Source organism: Petromyzon marinus, chromosome 27 (assembly GCF_048934315.1).
Source record: "Petromyzon marinus isolate PM22_M1 ecotype Great Lakes invasive population chromosome 27, UKy_Petmar_22M1.pri1.0, whole genome shotgun sequence".
Classification (NCBI taxonomy): Eukaryota; Metazoa; Chordata; class Hyperoartia; order Petromyzontiformes; family Petromyzontidae; genus Petromyzon; species Petromyzon marinus.
Genome location: NC_133693.1, coordinates 3544531 through 3558914, shown reverse-complemented (window position 1 = coordinate 3558914; position 14384 = coordinate 3544531). Strand labels below are relative to the sequence as shown.

At 51.4% G+C, this 14384-nt stretch overlaps 1 protein-coding gene across 4 annotated transcripts in view; it reads left to right on the top strand.

The window, feature by feature from the left end:
* The window catches only part of LOC116946625 (solute carrier family 45 member 4-like), a 54149-nt gene that overhangs the window by 22498 nt on the left and 17267 nt on the right, over positions 1-14384 (top strand). For 3 of the 4 annotated variants that reach the window (XM_032961718.2, XM_032961717.2, XM_032961719.2), the window contains 3 exons: positions 4638-4826; positions 10337-10516; positions 12302-13356. In XM_032961718.2, coding sequence (XP_032817609.2) covers positions 4638-4826; positions 10337-10516; positions 12302-13356 — 1424 coding nt within the window. The remainder of the gene's footprint in view (positions 1-4637; positions 4827-10336; positions 10517-12301; positions 13357-14384) is intronic. The other variant, XM_076070018.1, reaches the window with a different exon arrangement.

The window sequence follows — 14384 nt, the reverse complement described above, 5'->3', positions numbered from 1 at the left end:
CTTCTGGACAAATCCATCCCTGCTGATTGATTAATTGACATTCCGTCCCCTCCCCAGCCACGCTGCCACTGGCCTGGGACTTCCCTAGGTCGGCTCGGTCTTAAACGAGTGCGGTGCCTGAGCATCTCGGGGGAGACAAATGCGGCTAGGTGTGGTGTTGGCCACCACCTAGTGCACCATGCTGGCCTTAATACAGTGAGGGAAAAAAGTATTTGATCCTCTGCTGATTTTGTACGTTTGCCCACTGACAAAGAAATGATCAGTCTATAATTTTAATGGTAGGTTTATTTGAACATTGAGAGAGAATAACAACAACAAAAATCCATAAAAACGCATGGCAAAAATGTTATGAATTGATTTGCATTTTAATGAGGGAAATAAGTATTTAACCCATTTCCAAAACATGACTTAGTACTTGGTGGCAAAACCCTTGTTGGCAATCACAGAGGTCAGACGTTTCTTGTAGTTGGCCACCAGGTTTGCACACATCTCAGGAGGGATTTTGTCCCACTCTTCTTTGTAGATCTTCTCCAAGTCATGAAGGTTTTGAGGCTGACGTTTGGCAACTCGAACCTTCAGCTCCCTCCACAGATTTTCTATGGGATTAAGGTCTGGAGACTGGCTAGGTCACTCCAGGACCTTAATGTGCTTCTTCTTGAGCCACTCCTTTGTTGCCTTGGCCGTGTGTCTTGGGTCATTGTCATTCTGGAATACCCTTCCACGACCCATTTTCAATGCCCTGGCTGAGGAAAGGAGGTTCTCACCCAAGATTTGACGGTACATGGCCCCGTCCATCGTCCCTTTGATGCGGTGAAGTTGTCCTGTCCCATTAGCAGAAAAACACCCCCAAAGCATAATGTTTCCACCTCCATGTTTGACGGTGGGGATGGTGTTCTTGGGGTCATAGGCAGCATTCCTCCTCCTCCAAATACGGCGAGTTGAGTTGATGCCATAGAGCTCCATTTTGGTCTCATCTGACCACAACACTTTCACCCAGTTGTCCTCTGAATCATTCAGATGTTCATTGGCAAACTTCAGAGGGGCATGTATATGTGCTTTCTTAAGCAGGGGGACCTTGCGGGCGCTGCAGGATTTCAGTCCTTCACGGCGTAGTGTGTTACCAATTGTTTTCTTGGTGACTATGGTCCCAGCTGCCTTGAGATCATTGACAAGATCCTCCCGTGTAGTTCTGGGCTGATTCCTCACCGTTCTCATGATCATTGCAACTCCACGAGGTGAGATCTTGCATGGAGCCCCAGGACCGAGGGAGATTGACAGTTCTTTTGTGTTTCTTCCATTTGCGAATAATCGCACCAACTGTTGTCACCTTCTCACCAAGCTGCTTGGCAATGGTCTTGTAGCCCATTCCAGCCTTGTGTAGGTCTACAATCTTGTCCCTGACATCCTTGGAGAGCTCTTTGGTCTTGGCCACGTTGGAGAGTTTGGAATCTGATTTATTGATTGCTTCTGTGGACAGGTGTCTTTTATACAGGTAACAAGCTGAGATTAGGAGCACTCCCTTTAAGAGTGTGCTCCTAATCTCAGCTCGTTACCTGTATAAAAGACACCTGGGAGCCAGAAATCTTTCTGATTGAGAGGGGGTCAAATAATTATTTCCCTCATTAAAATGTAAATCAATTTATACGATTTTTGACATGCGTTTTTCTGGATTTTGTTGTTGTTACTTTGTCTCTCACTGATCAATTAAACCTACCATTAAAATGATAGACTGATCATTTCTTTGTCAGTGGGCAAACGTACAAAATCAGCAGGGGATCAAATACTTTTTTCCCTCACTGTAGGTGTTCACTTGCAGTCTAGCCCTTACAGCGAGTAGAGGCTACATGGTGGCTCTTTGTTTTTATTATATGCTGAACAAGGGAGAGACCTGGTGGCTCGGTAATGAAGGCACTGTGTGCCGCGTTTAAACAACGCTTTGCGCCCAGTGATTTTGAGCGCGGCCGTCTGCTCGGTGCAATTACTCTCCATGGTCGGTGACAGCTTTGCAGGAGCTGCGACCCAAATATTTTATTTGGTTTGTTAGTGTATTGTATGTTTTTTTTCACTTTCGGTACCGGATGAATAGCATTGGCATGCGTCGCGTGCAGTGTTTGAGCTTCTGCACGAGCAAGCACATTGGCTCCGCGCTGCGGGCATTGATTGCACGTCCAGCTGTTTCAACGGCGCGCATCCAGACTGGTAATTGGCTTAGCGGTTGAGTCCGGTGACAATAAGGGGCCTGTGTAAGTTTTGAGAGCGGATACGTTATGACCGTCTTTTACGGAGGGCTGGCAGAGGCCTCCAGCACAGGCGTCGGTGACCTGCGGCTCCGGAGCCACATGCGGCGGCTCTTTTAAGGACTGCTTCGTGACCGTTATTTACTAAGGACCACCGTCTCGTTATGCACGTGCATTGCGGCTCTTGAAATGTTGAGGTTATTTTTTTACCGAATTCGAAAATAAATGTCTCTTCTTTGTTATTTTGGTTGCCGACTCCCTGGTTTAGCACCCCCGTTACACTTATTTCTGTTTTCTGTCAGGGTTGCCACCCCTACGCTACAAAAAATACCGGGGCACAGCATGGGATGAAGCATATCTCGTAATCCCAGAGTAGACGAGAAATAGGCGTCTTGATTTGTGAATTTCGCAACTGATAAATACTGGGACTTTTTAATGTCGCAGGAAGGGTTACGGGTGCACTCGGACATTTCCCCCCAAAGAGGAGGATGCTGGGAAAGCCAAGACGGGTGGCACACCTTCTCCCCACCTCCGCCAGTCGCGCCGCATCGTTAATCTGCATTTCTGTGCATTCTCTTACGTCATCTGTCCCATCGCCTTCTCGGTCTACCCATGGCATCTCTGACCAGGTGTACATTCTCGTGTTAGGGCCCCTTCCTGGTAGGCCCGAGGCGGAATCGAAGCGAAACCTTTCGTAAATATGCAGAGCCGATGCCTCCCCCATCGCGTTGACGCAACGCGACAAGGCACTGGGACGCTTTTTCTGGAGAATGTTATTTAGTAAACAGCAGAGCACCGCCCGATCAAGGCCGGAGAGGCGCTGGTGATCAAACGGTGAGCCTTGGTGCTGGCTCTTGAGAGCGCCCCTGACTTGTGTTTCCCACGTCTGGTGTGCCCTCTCTGAGAAAACTTTGCTACGTCTTCCCACCGCACCGTTCTCATGTTTTCATGCTTGAGGAATGTAGAGCCTACCACCCACCGATGCGTTTGTTTAGCGGCTTGTGCCCCGTGTTGTTTGGCCCGAAGTCCCGAAGCATTCCTCTGTGGCTGAATTCAGATCATTAATTCATAAATGGAATACGCATCAGAGAGACGCGCGGCACAATCGCGAAAACCAACGTGCGTAGAACAATCTAAATCGTCACAACAAAAGCTACGAGGCCCCGCAATGTTGGCACTTTAACAAACACTGCCGCTGTCAGCGGTCATTCCGTCTGGCTCTGCCATGTGTGCAGCAATAGTGCGACACGCGGGGGAGCTGCGGGCAGGCGCGGGTGCCGAGAGTGGTCAAGCTGGGCATCCTTGATACGAGAGGGGCAATCATCGTGGGGACCGTAGGGGTGTGTGGGTGCCTTCGCGTCTCCACACACCCTCGACTTCAAAGCACCAGACTGGAGTAGCGCGTCGCCATGCCGTGCTGTTCGAGTCTGAATGTTGTACTGTGGTTAGCTCATTGTACTGTGAAACCGGCGACCTGAGTTTGATTCCCGGCCGTGGCTAATATCATTGGCGAATGGTATCAGAACCTCTCTTGATCCTCCCTCACATTCCACCAACCTGCACCGACCAGCATGGTGAAGTTTGGTAAAAGACCCGCCATGACCGACACTGCACGTGGATCCTTTATCCTGCAGTGGATTGGCAAAGGCTGTGGGTTACACCGTGAATCTTGCGCGAGGTCACTTAATGCGAGTGCAGGGTAATGCGAGTGCTCTCACGCCAATGAAACCTACGACCGGTTTTTCAGTGCTCTTTTGCCACTCAGCTGAGTGTTTGTGTGCCAATATTGGGAGTAGTGGTTAAGAGGTTAGTGCATTGCACGATAAATCTGTGGACTGAGTTTGATTCCAGGCCAAAGCTAATATCGTTGGTGAGTGATTTCACAACCTGTCCCGAGCCTACCCTGGGTGGTGTGTGCATATTAGCACTGCGGAAACAAGGCAGCCGAGCATGGTGTTGACCACACCACAGCCTCCTACACCAGGCCGTACACCCGTGTGGACGTATACCACAGAGATGGAGTGATGAAATCAGCTCGTGTATTGGTTCATCGACCCATCGATACATCGCAGGACCTTGAGAGATGGCGATAGCTTGGGGGAGGCCTTCATCCAGCAGTGGATTGATCATGACTGATGCTGATGATGATAAGTATTCATCGTGGCAGACAGCTGAGATCACACAGCCTTGTTGTTTAAATCCAGGAGAAGAAACTGTTAGTTATTTCTGGATTGCATTTTCTGTTAGCAGAGCGCTGCCTTTCTTGACTGGCACAATCGATGGGGCTGGGACCTGGAGCGGAGATCTTTGGTGCTACAATAATGAAGTCGTACGGTGCAATTGATTACAGCGGATTGATAGTGGCTAACGATGACGACGACGACGACGATGTGTGCCCAGGCCTTCCGGAGAAGTACTACAGCCTCACGTGGTTCCTCAGCCCCGTGCTCGGCCTCATCTTCACGCCACTCATCGGCTCGGCGAGCGACCGCTGCCGGTCTCCCTGGGGCCGGCGCCGCCCCTTCATCCTGGTGCTGTGCGTCGGCGTGCTGCTGGGCACCACCCTCTTCCTCAACGGCGCCAACATCGGTGCGTTGGGCGACACGTGGGCAAGCGCGGGTGGCGCAGCGCCGCCCCGCCGGAACTGTGCGTCGCGTGCGCCCGTTGGCGCTGCCCTGCTTGATGGGGGAGTGTCCCCCGAGCGTCACGAGTGAGCCAGGCCGGTAAACCCCCGGGTTGGTTTTGTTCGTGTGAAATTGCTGATGAAATATATTGAAATAATGCATTGAGATTATTTCGATTATTTTTTGCCGCTGTAAATTTCCACGCGATGATACGCCACTTTGTTGAGCTATCGTTTGTGGCCAGGTCAATAAGTTAATGCCTCAGTGAGCTTTACCTTGTAAAATTAAAAAAAAAATTGTTTGGTTTCATTTGTATGTTTTTTAAGTGATTTGTTTACCTTTCCTATACTTTGCACTCCTATCGTGTTTTTGTATTGTTTGTTGTTGCAACGTTCTCACCCGCCCCGACTGGACATCTGTGAAAAAAGAGCTTTGTAGCTCATCGGATTCCTCCTCCAGTCTAAATAAATATTCGGATTAAAAAAAAATGGCTCAACCGTGACCGTGAGATCGAGCGCGTGACGGTGTCGACCAACGAGCGAAGCGCGCGAGTGACCGCGGTGACATGGCGTTAACGGGATGAGCGTCGAGACGCAGACCGAGATGGCTCGGTTACTCCGTCAGAGACCACGGTTCACCGAGGAAGGCAGGGACGCGTTAATTGGCTGCGTGTGTTTTATACGAGAGATAATCCAATGATTGGCTGGCCTGATAATATTGGGAGGAACTCGAGCGCCAGTCGAGCCGACGTTCAATGACCGAGAGTGTTTGACTGCTTGAGTCGACTAGACTTAAGGGAGTGACGGAATGGAATCCACACACTAAAATTCCACAGTTTGTGGTCAACCAGACTAAGACCTTCTTTGGTTCTTTCGGTAAAGTCACGTAGAATGAGAATAAAATAATAAAATAGCACAATAAAATTCTCACGACGTTTCGGTCACAACGCAAGCGGCCGTCTTCAGGTGAAAGGTACAGACCTGTCGGGACGACAGAGCTTCAATGAACGATGTTAAGATTCGTAGCGACTTTTAAGCTGGTTGGGAGAAGTGAGGCACCTTGACAAAGGGGTTTAAGACCGTTGACCAATAAAACAATCTGACTAAATTAACACTGCTTGAAAAAGATGCATTGATCGGTCCATTTAATTGTGTACTGGCCGTCAGGATGAGTGTATTGAATGGTGCTCGTGAGCAATGATTATTAATGATTTGTAAAAATGATATGCCAATGCTATGCTTTTGCCACACTTAGGCTAATTGGTTGAATAGTTGCTAAAGATTCACGGAGAGATGCACGATTGCAATTACACCGAGAGACAGGAAAAGGATCACGTGCATTAGAGAACGCACGCATGTTAGTGACATAAGTGTCTTTGGCAGGGCATGTCACTAGATGGAATGATGGCCTATGGTCGAGACTTATGATGGAGCCTATCCGATGAAATAATCTAATATATTGGTGACAGATGTATTATTTTGTATCGTGGGGACCATGAAAGATGGCGGTGGCTTCACGGGGGGGGGGGGGGGGGGCATTCATCCAGCAGTGGATATATTACGGCTGATGATGAATTAATAAAAGCAGGAAGATCTACAAATAAGATGGAAAACACGAGGCAATAAAACCTTAATGCAATTTTCTGGTCGTATCGCAAGCGGGAATATTGACAATTCATCTTATCTCTGCGGGGGGTGCCACATCACCACATTCCTGCAACTAACCAACTCTTATTATTATTGAGATTAGGAAACTTAATACTGGCGGCACGTATACATATTAAAATATTCAATGAAGCAAATTCCTTTCCTCCCTGGCCCCGCCGCACCGGCTGGCTGGCTCGCGCGCACAAGGAGGGCTGTTCGCATATGAGGGGCACGCACTCTAACCGGTGGGGGGGGGGGGGGGCAGCGGCTCTACGGGGGACGGCTCTACGGTCGAGAGGCAACGCGCGCGGAGATTAACAGTCGCGCGCGCGCACTCTCAGGGTAAAGCTGTTTAATAAAACAAAGGTCTCCCTTCGCCTTTCCTTCCAAACCGAGGCATATTCAGATTATCGGCCGTTGTACTGTACCGTGGCACATACGTGCGCCCCCTGGCAGCAATGAGCTCCGTTCATTTCACGTGTCCGGTGTCGATAGCTGCGTGCCTCCGTGTAAACTGCAAAAAATATGATTTGACCAGGCAAGGCCCACTGAGTTATATAGCTCTTTTTCAGAAGCGATCTGGCCACAAATGTTAGCTCATCGAAGTGGCTTTTTCACGTGGGCATTTATAGCGGCCAAATACTCCGAAGCGCACGTTCATTTTGAACCTGGAGGGAAGAACTGGAGGACCCTGGAGAAAAATCCACATGCAGAACCCCCGACCACCTGCACACCAGGCGGGGTAGTTAACATCTCCTAGCCACCGTGGCGCCCCCTCATCCTCGAGCGCAGCTCGGGTAGGTGCTCGCGGTCGGAGGCGTTTGTGCCGCGCCGCATCGCAGCAGCGCGGCCAGCGTGCGGCGCACCCTGTGCCGTTTCTCGCGCGCTCGTTTGTGAACGTGACGCAGTGTTGACATCTCGTGCGACCTTTGTCGTGGATCGTGTTTTTTTTTACCTTCGCCTCGAGTGCGGTCGGCTGTTCCTTTAGCCATGCGGGAGGGCTTCCGAGTGCATTCTCAAAATAACTCAAGTACGCATTTAATGACGGCGTAATTATAACCGTTGCGCTTGTTTACTCAGGAAGAGCACCCGCCTTAACTCATTTTCAAAAGGGTAATGACATTTTTTTTTCTTCCAGCGGTGGCGGGGGACGATGATGATCAGTATGTATATTCCCAATGAATAATTTGCAGGTAATTTCGGCAAATTTGGACCAAGACGCCGGCACACAATGACCTGTTCTTGCGAATAATGTCACCATGAAGTAGATGGCGCTTTGTATTATTACCACGGTTAATACCACCCCGCGGTATTCATCGGGGTGATCGGTGGATTTGAACCGTGAACCTCTGCATCAAGTGGTGAATGCACGACTGCTGGGCCATATCACCGGCCGTAATAAAACACGTTATATCATTTTTGTATAATTTTTGTTCGTCCGGTATTAGCAGGCATAGCAGCCGAGCTGCATGAGTCATAGGCCTGAACGTCACTCACCCATTCAAACCGCCCCCGCATCCCGGCACAATGAGGAGGTAGGGAAGATGCCGACCTAGCTTACAATGTCCGAGACTCTAGCCTCATGTTTGCAAGGACATTATTTAAGGATCGGATGTACTTGATCAGTGTGGTGTGCCCTGTAAACTAGAGCTGGGATGAGTATTTGCCGATGTCGATTCATCGACTAAAAAATGCTGCCGATGATGAAAGATCCACGCTCTCGCACTTGCCACTGCACGCTTTCCACCCTGGCTTTGTTGGGAAACACCGCTGGCGCCTCCGTGATTGCGCTGCCGGACTCTGCGTCGTGCGGTTGGGAAGCGCGGTTGGCTTGGGTGGGAGAGCGTGGTCACGCAGGGATATTTGTGGAGCTTTCGGGGATTAGTAGCTTATGGGAGAAGAGTGCACCGTGCGATTACTGATCAGCGGCGCTCAGCGCTCCGGTCCACCTTGAGGTGTCATTGTCACCGCGACCCTTGCCGTGCACAGTAGCGTGCAACGCAGGCCAGTGCCAGGGCACGGCGGCTTAGTCGTGAATTGTTGGGCCCCCGCGAGTGAACCAAATAACACGCGGATGTTTGGTAACCTCTGATGTAACCTACCGTTGGGAGCAATCTCGTTGACGTTCATGGGCTGAAAACCAAATTAAAGTGTTTTATTTTTTTTGCGAGGATAAGGGGTTCACATTTCTCCAGCGCTTTTAAATGCCAATGCATCTCGAAACAATTTATAACGGCGTGTCATGGCATAAGTAGGGGAAAAGGAATAGATGTATGGACACAACCGATGCACAGTAGGGAAACGAACATGCTGAAAATCCCAGCACCAGCGGATTCCTTAGGAAAGTCCATAGAAAAAACGGGACAGAAAACAGCAACCATACGTACTTCAATCCACCCAACCACCAACCACAACCACTCAATACCCCCGGCCACCACCATCCCAACATCCCACCCATCCACCACCTCCACCATAACAACAACAACCGCCATTCGCCACTAAGTGGCGGTGATGTCACCACGACGCTTGTGCCAGGCCATGTGCACCTAGAGGCCACGTGAAGTGTCGAACGCCCGCTGGCAGGAGGTCACGGGGCAGACCCAGGTGCCACGGGTCGACTGACTGAGATGACTGGCTGATGCACCACCTGTGCCAACCTGCTGTGCTTTAGCCACCCGGCGCTCCGCTCGTTGTTGTGAGCGTCGCTCCTCCGCCCTCCATTGTTGTTGGAGAGCGACTACCTCCAACTGCCCAGTAGCGTCCTTCACGAGCCTCCTCCACAGAGGCCGATCTTGACACCGCTGGTACCAGTCATCGGCAAGTCCACTCAGCTCCACGTCCTCCTGTACCACATCACTCCATCTCTTCTCTAGCCCGTGCCGCGCCCATTTAGCCCCCTCGATCCGGCCGAACAAAAGCTGTTTCGGCATGCGGTGGCTGGGCATGCGGGCTACATGACCCAGCCAACGCAGCCTTGCCTGCCGGAGGAGCTCACCGTTGGGACCTTGCCCAGATCTTTCAAGGATTTGTGAGCTCACACAATCCAGCCTGGTTAAACCCAGGATGGATCGTAGGCAGTCTTGCCTAAATGTTTCTACCCGGCGAAGATGTTCCATTAAGGGGGTCCACGTTTCGCAAGCGTAGAGAAGGGAGGGAATGACCGTGGCCGAGAAGACCTGAAGCTTAGTGCGGAGCGACAGACCAGGTAGCTTCCACCATAAACCACCACCACCAACAACCCACTCGTCACCATCCCAACATACCAGCCAACCACCACAACCCCACACACCATCACTCACCACCACCATTTAAACATCATCTCACCCACCACCACCACCATGCAAGGATCCCACTCAACCAGCACCACCAACCATGATGCAGGCCTCTCCAAGCCCGCACCTCTGATTATCACGGTTGGCTACGTACGGTGCGAAAGAAGTTCAGCACACTACATGCACACAAACCGGTGCCAAAGGGATGTAATGATCCACCGTTGTTTTTTTACTGTAAGAATTTAAAAGGTAAAGCTGAGCCTACAGCAAGGGAGTATTTGGGGGCCCCCCTCCAGCGCCCGCGACGCTGAGGTGGCTGTTGGGTGGTGGTGGGCAAATTAGAAACGGGCGTTTAGAGTATTTGGCCGCTATACATTTCCACGTGGTAAGCCACTAGCTTGGGCTGTCATTTGCGGCCAGGTCGCATCTGAAGAAGAGCCATATATCTCAGTGGGCCTGGTAAAATAAAATAATGTTCCCTGCCCGTCGGGTAGTGTTGAATTGGTGAGATTCGGTGTTTTCCCTCTTAACTGCTTGTGTGTGCGACCGGTGACCAGGTCGGCTGTTGGGAGATGGAAATGGTGATCACCTCTACGGCATCGTGCTCAGCATCCTCGGCGTGGTCATGCTCGACTTCTGTGCCGACGCCAGCGAGGGCCCCATCCGGGCCTACCTCCTGGACGTGGTGGAGAGCGAAGAGCAGGACACGGCGCTCAATATCCACTCCTTCTCAGCAGGTGAGTGGGGACAGACGGACGCAGTGGAATGAGGGGATGCAGACACCATCACCCCCTTCCCCCCCCCCCCCTCACATATTTATTTGTAATGCTACCGCGTAGGTTTTCACAGTTGTGCTGTATGTATGTTATTTGCGTACCGTATGTAGCCAACCGTGCTAATTGGAGGTACGTGGGGAAGGACAACAAACTAAACACAAAAAGCAGTTGTTAATAAATTATTTTTCAATCTATATTTACAAGTGCATAGCTCCAGTGGCTTCCTAATATCAAAAGGAAGAGCATTCTAGGCGGTCGCAGAAGCACATCTGAAAGCGCGCAATGCATTGACAGTCTTTGTTCGATGGCCAGCCAAAAACCGCTGCGAGGATGCCCGGAGTTTGCGTGATGGTTAATGCTCCTTGATGAGATCAGCAAGAAGTTCAATGTACATACATACAGACGGGAGGGACACGTGTTTCCTCAGGGGGTTAAGGAAGAGGCGGAATCCTTCACAGGCACTCAAGCGTTGTAAGCTCTATTAAACAGTTCGGTCATGGATCGTCTACAACATTAGTTCAATGTCTGCGAAGCATTGTGAGCACGCGGCAGTGGCAGCAAATTTCGGGTCAATGGAACCGGCGGCGGCGAAGTTGTGAGGTCCGAATGTCACCGTCCGAAATGCGCGGAACGCCGACACTGGCTTTTGAAGTGCGCCTGTTCGTATCCGTGCGAGAATGGTCAAGGCAGGCGGAACGACCCTTGACCTGCAAGGTCGATGCGATGAGTCGTAGGAATCTTGGGGGGCGGGGGAGGGAAGATTGAGTGTACCATGCTGGCGACCCCTTCTTGGTTGAAAGCCCACCAGCCCAGCACGGCCGGGACAAAGGTCACGATGTCGGGGTTCATATTTAGGGAAGCAATCGAAGTTGGCTGACAGCGCCAGAGTGTTTTTGATGGTTTGTGCCTTCACTTAAATGAATTATAATCGGCTTTTTCTGCACGGCAACATGGTCCGTAACGAAGTCGGGAGAAAAAAATGTCGTTGGAGGAAAATGAACAGGGAACGGCAGGGTCTCGGATGGAATTTTGTTGTTAGGTGTGTTCAGTGTTACAACAATGTGTTAAGATTACTTTTGACGATAATCAGAATTATTATGTATCCAGGAAAGCCATAATGAGTCCAAAGACTCTTTTAGGAGAGTCCTGTTGCATTGGGGTTTTTTGTAAAGAAGTATTCGGCCAATTACGATTTATTTCGCCAAAAAAATGGAATCCCCAATCCACATTATTTTGGGCCCTTGAACCTGGCTAATGCCAATGATAATGAAATCTGTAAATGATGAGAAAATCCAACAGCACAACAGAATATATTTTTTTAGGCAGGGAAAACTTGCGTTGCAAACAAAAATCCTTTGCCGCACCGTCATCTGGATACCTCTCAGTGAAAGCCTTGAACGGCTGGCCATCCAAGGCAGTCAACCAATCCAACCAGTCTCAAATCCTCCTTGGTGTCCCACATCTGACAAATGAATGTGCAAGCAGGGTGACTTGGTTACAGGGATCGTTCTGTCTTTGTGAATTTAGTTTGATTGTCGCGTCAACCTTTACAGCTGGGAAGTGGCACGGCTTACCGGTGGGGCTGACGGACGTTTCTGTATACCCAACACGTCCCGTGTGCATTGGTGTCTTGTTCACGTCGGTGTATATATGTATGTTGAACTTCTCTCCCCACCGTATGTGGCCAACCGTGCTAATTGGAGGTGCGCGGGGCGTCTTGTCCGCGTCTTCCTCGTTCGCTCTCAGGCCTGGGCGGGGCGGTGGGCTACATGTCGGGTGGCCTGAACTGGACAGGCACCTTTCTGGGCCGCATCTTCCACTCGCAGGAGCAGATCCTCTTCTTCTTCACGGCGATCATCTTCTCCTGCTCCGTCGTCCTGCACCTGCTCAGCATCCCCGAGGAGCCGTACGTGCCGTTGCCGTGCAAGCAGGACAAGGAGGCCGGCGGCTCCGTCGGCGGCGCCTCTCCCACCAAGCGCGCGGTCCCCTCCCCACGGCTGCTCCTCCGAGAAGACGACGAGGGTGGCGGTGGCAGCGGTGGCGGCAGCGTCTTCGCGGCCGCTCGCTTCTCCGACGAGACGCGCTCCGAGAACGAGCTGTGCCTGAGTGTTTTCAACGCGGACCTCGTGCGCAGCAAGAGCGACTCGGCACTGCACATGTCGGACTCCGCCACGGATGTCGATTCAGAGCACGGCTTCCTGTGCCGCATCGAGCCGTCCATCTTCGACGACAGCCGTGACGGGATTGCCGGACGATCCGTCACGGGCAGTAGCGGCGGCAGCAGCGGCGACTTGAGCATCCGCTGCAGGCCCAGCGGCTTCGAAGAGACCGCGTTGAGCCAGACGGAAACGGATAACGCCAACCGGAGCGGCCCCGGGAAGATGTGCGAACAATCGCTGCCGGAGACCGACAAACAGCAGCAAAGCGGCACGGCCGAGGGCGCCACGAGTCATTCGGGCGACGGCCTGCCGGGCAGGAGGGCCCGCCGCCCCGCTTGCCGGGCCCGCGGCTCCAGCTTGCGTCAGCAGGGCAGCTGTCGCCCCAGTCAGCGCCGGCGCTCGCGCCACCAGCAGCCGCACCACCACCGGAGGGCGCACGCCGGGCTGCTCATCAAGCCATCCCGCTCCACCGGGGACATCCGCGAGCTCGCCAAGCGACAGAGGCTACTGTGCTCGTACGACCACCACCAGCACTGCCGCCTGCAGCGCCGGCACGAGGGCCAGTCCCCGAGCGACGGCGTCAGCAGCAGCGGCAGCGCCGGCGAGTCGGACTCGGATGACGAGCGCGAGACGGTGAACACGGTGAGGGAGGGCGCCGAGCCGTGGCGAGCGGCGGTCTGGGTTAATGTGAAGCGTAAAGGAAGACGCACGCAGCCAAAACAACCGACGGCTCTCGCCTTGTGGATGCATAGTAGCCGGTAAGGGGTATTTCGCGGAAATTTTTAACTCACCTTAAAAATTTAAAATTCGGGGCCCGAGATCCGAAATTTTGGATGATCGGAAAAGTAATTTTTTCTTTTTTGGATCGATAGTGAAGTCTAACGCCACTAGAGGCGACATCACTTCCATGACATCTCGTCTGCACTTCTCTTGACATCACTTGTGTTCCTAATAAATATGAAAAAAACGATCATTTTTTTTCTTTATCTGAAACTTGCACCCTGGTACCTACGTTGTGTGTGTTTAACAAGCGATTAAAGCTTTGTTAATGAGAACAAAACAACTTCTAAATCATGGCCAGATGCCGAGTTATGGCTCGCTTGTGATGTCACGGCAATATGTGCATACTGTACGTTGAACTTCTTTCGCACCGTACGTAGCCAACCGTGCTAATCGGAGGCGCGGGGGTAAGTACAGTAAACGTCCGTGTTGTGACGTCGCTGGAACGTCGCGGTGGGACGCCCGACCGTAACCTTGCTCGAAAATTATCTCGTTTGTTAAGCTACATGCTCAGTGGGGTATGTATCTTATCTGTAAGATACGAGCTATTGGATTCTTGGGTTGTGCCCTACTTTAGAACATTATTTATTTTGTTGAAACAACATCTAATAACGGTGCAGATGCTGACTCTTCAATTGAGTTGCTACCTATTGAGGCTTTAAAAATAAATAAATAGACGGGCCACATTATGACAATACCCGATAAGGGGAGAATCACGTGTGAAAGTTATTGTCCTGAGTGGTGTATGATTAGACAGCTGGCAAAAAACGGGACTTTTACTATCTCAGGAAGACTCCATGGACATTCCTGGGAAAACCAGGACAGGTGGCAACTCTTCCACCTCCGGCAGTCTCGCCGCATCGTTAATCTGCATCTCTGTCCATTCTCTA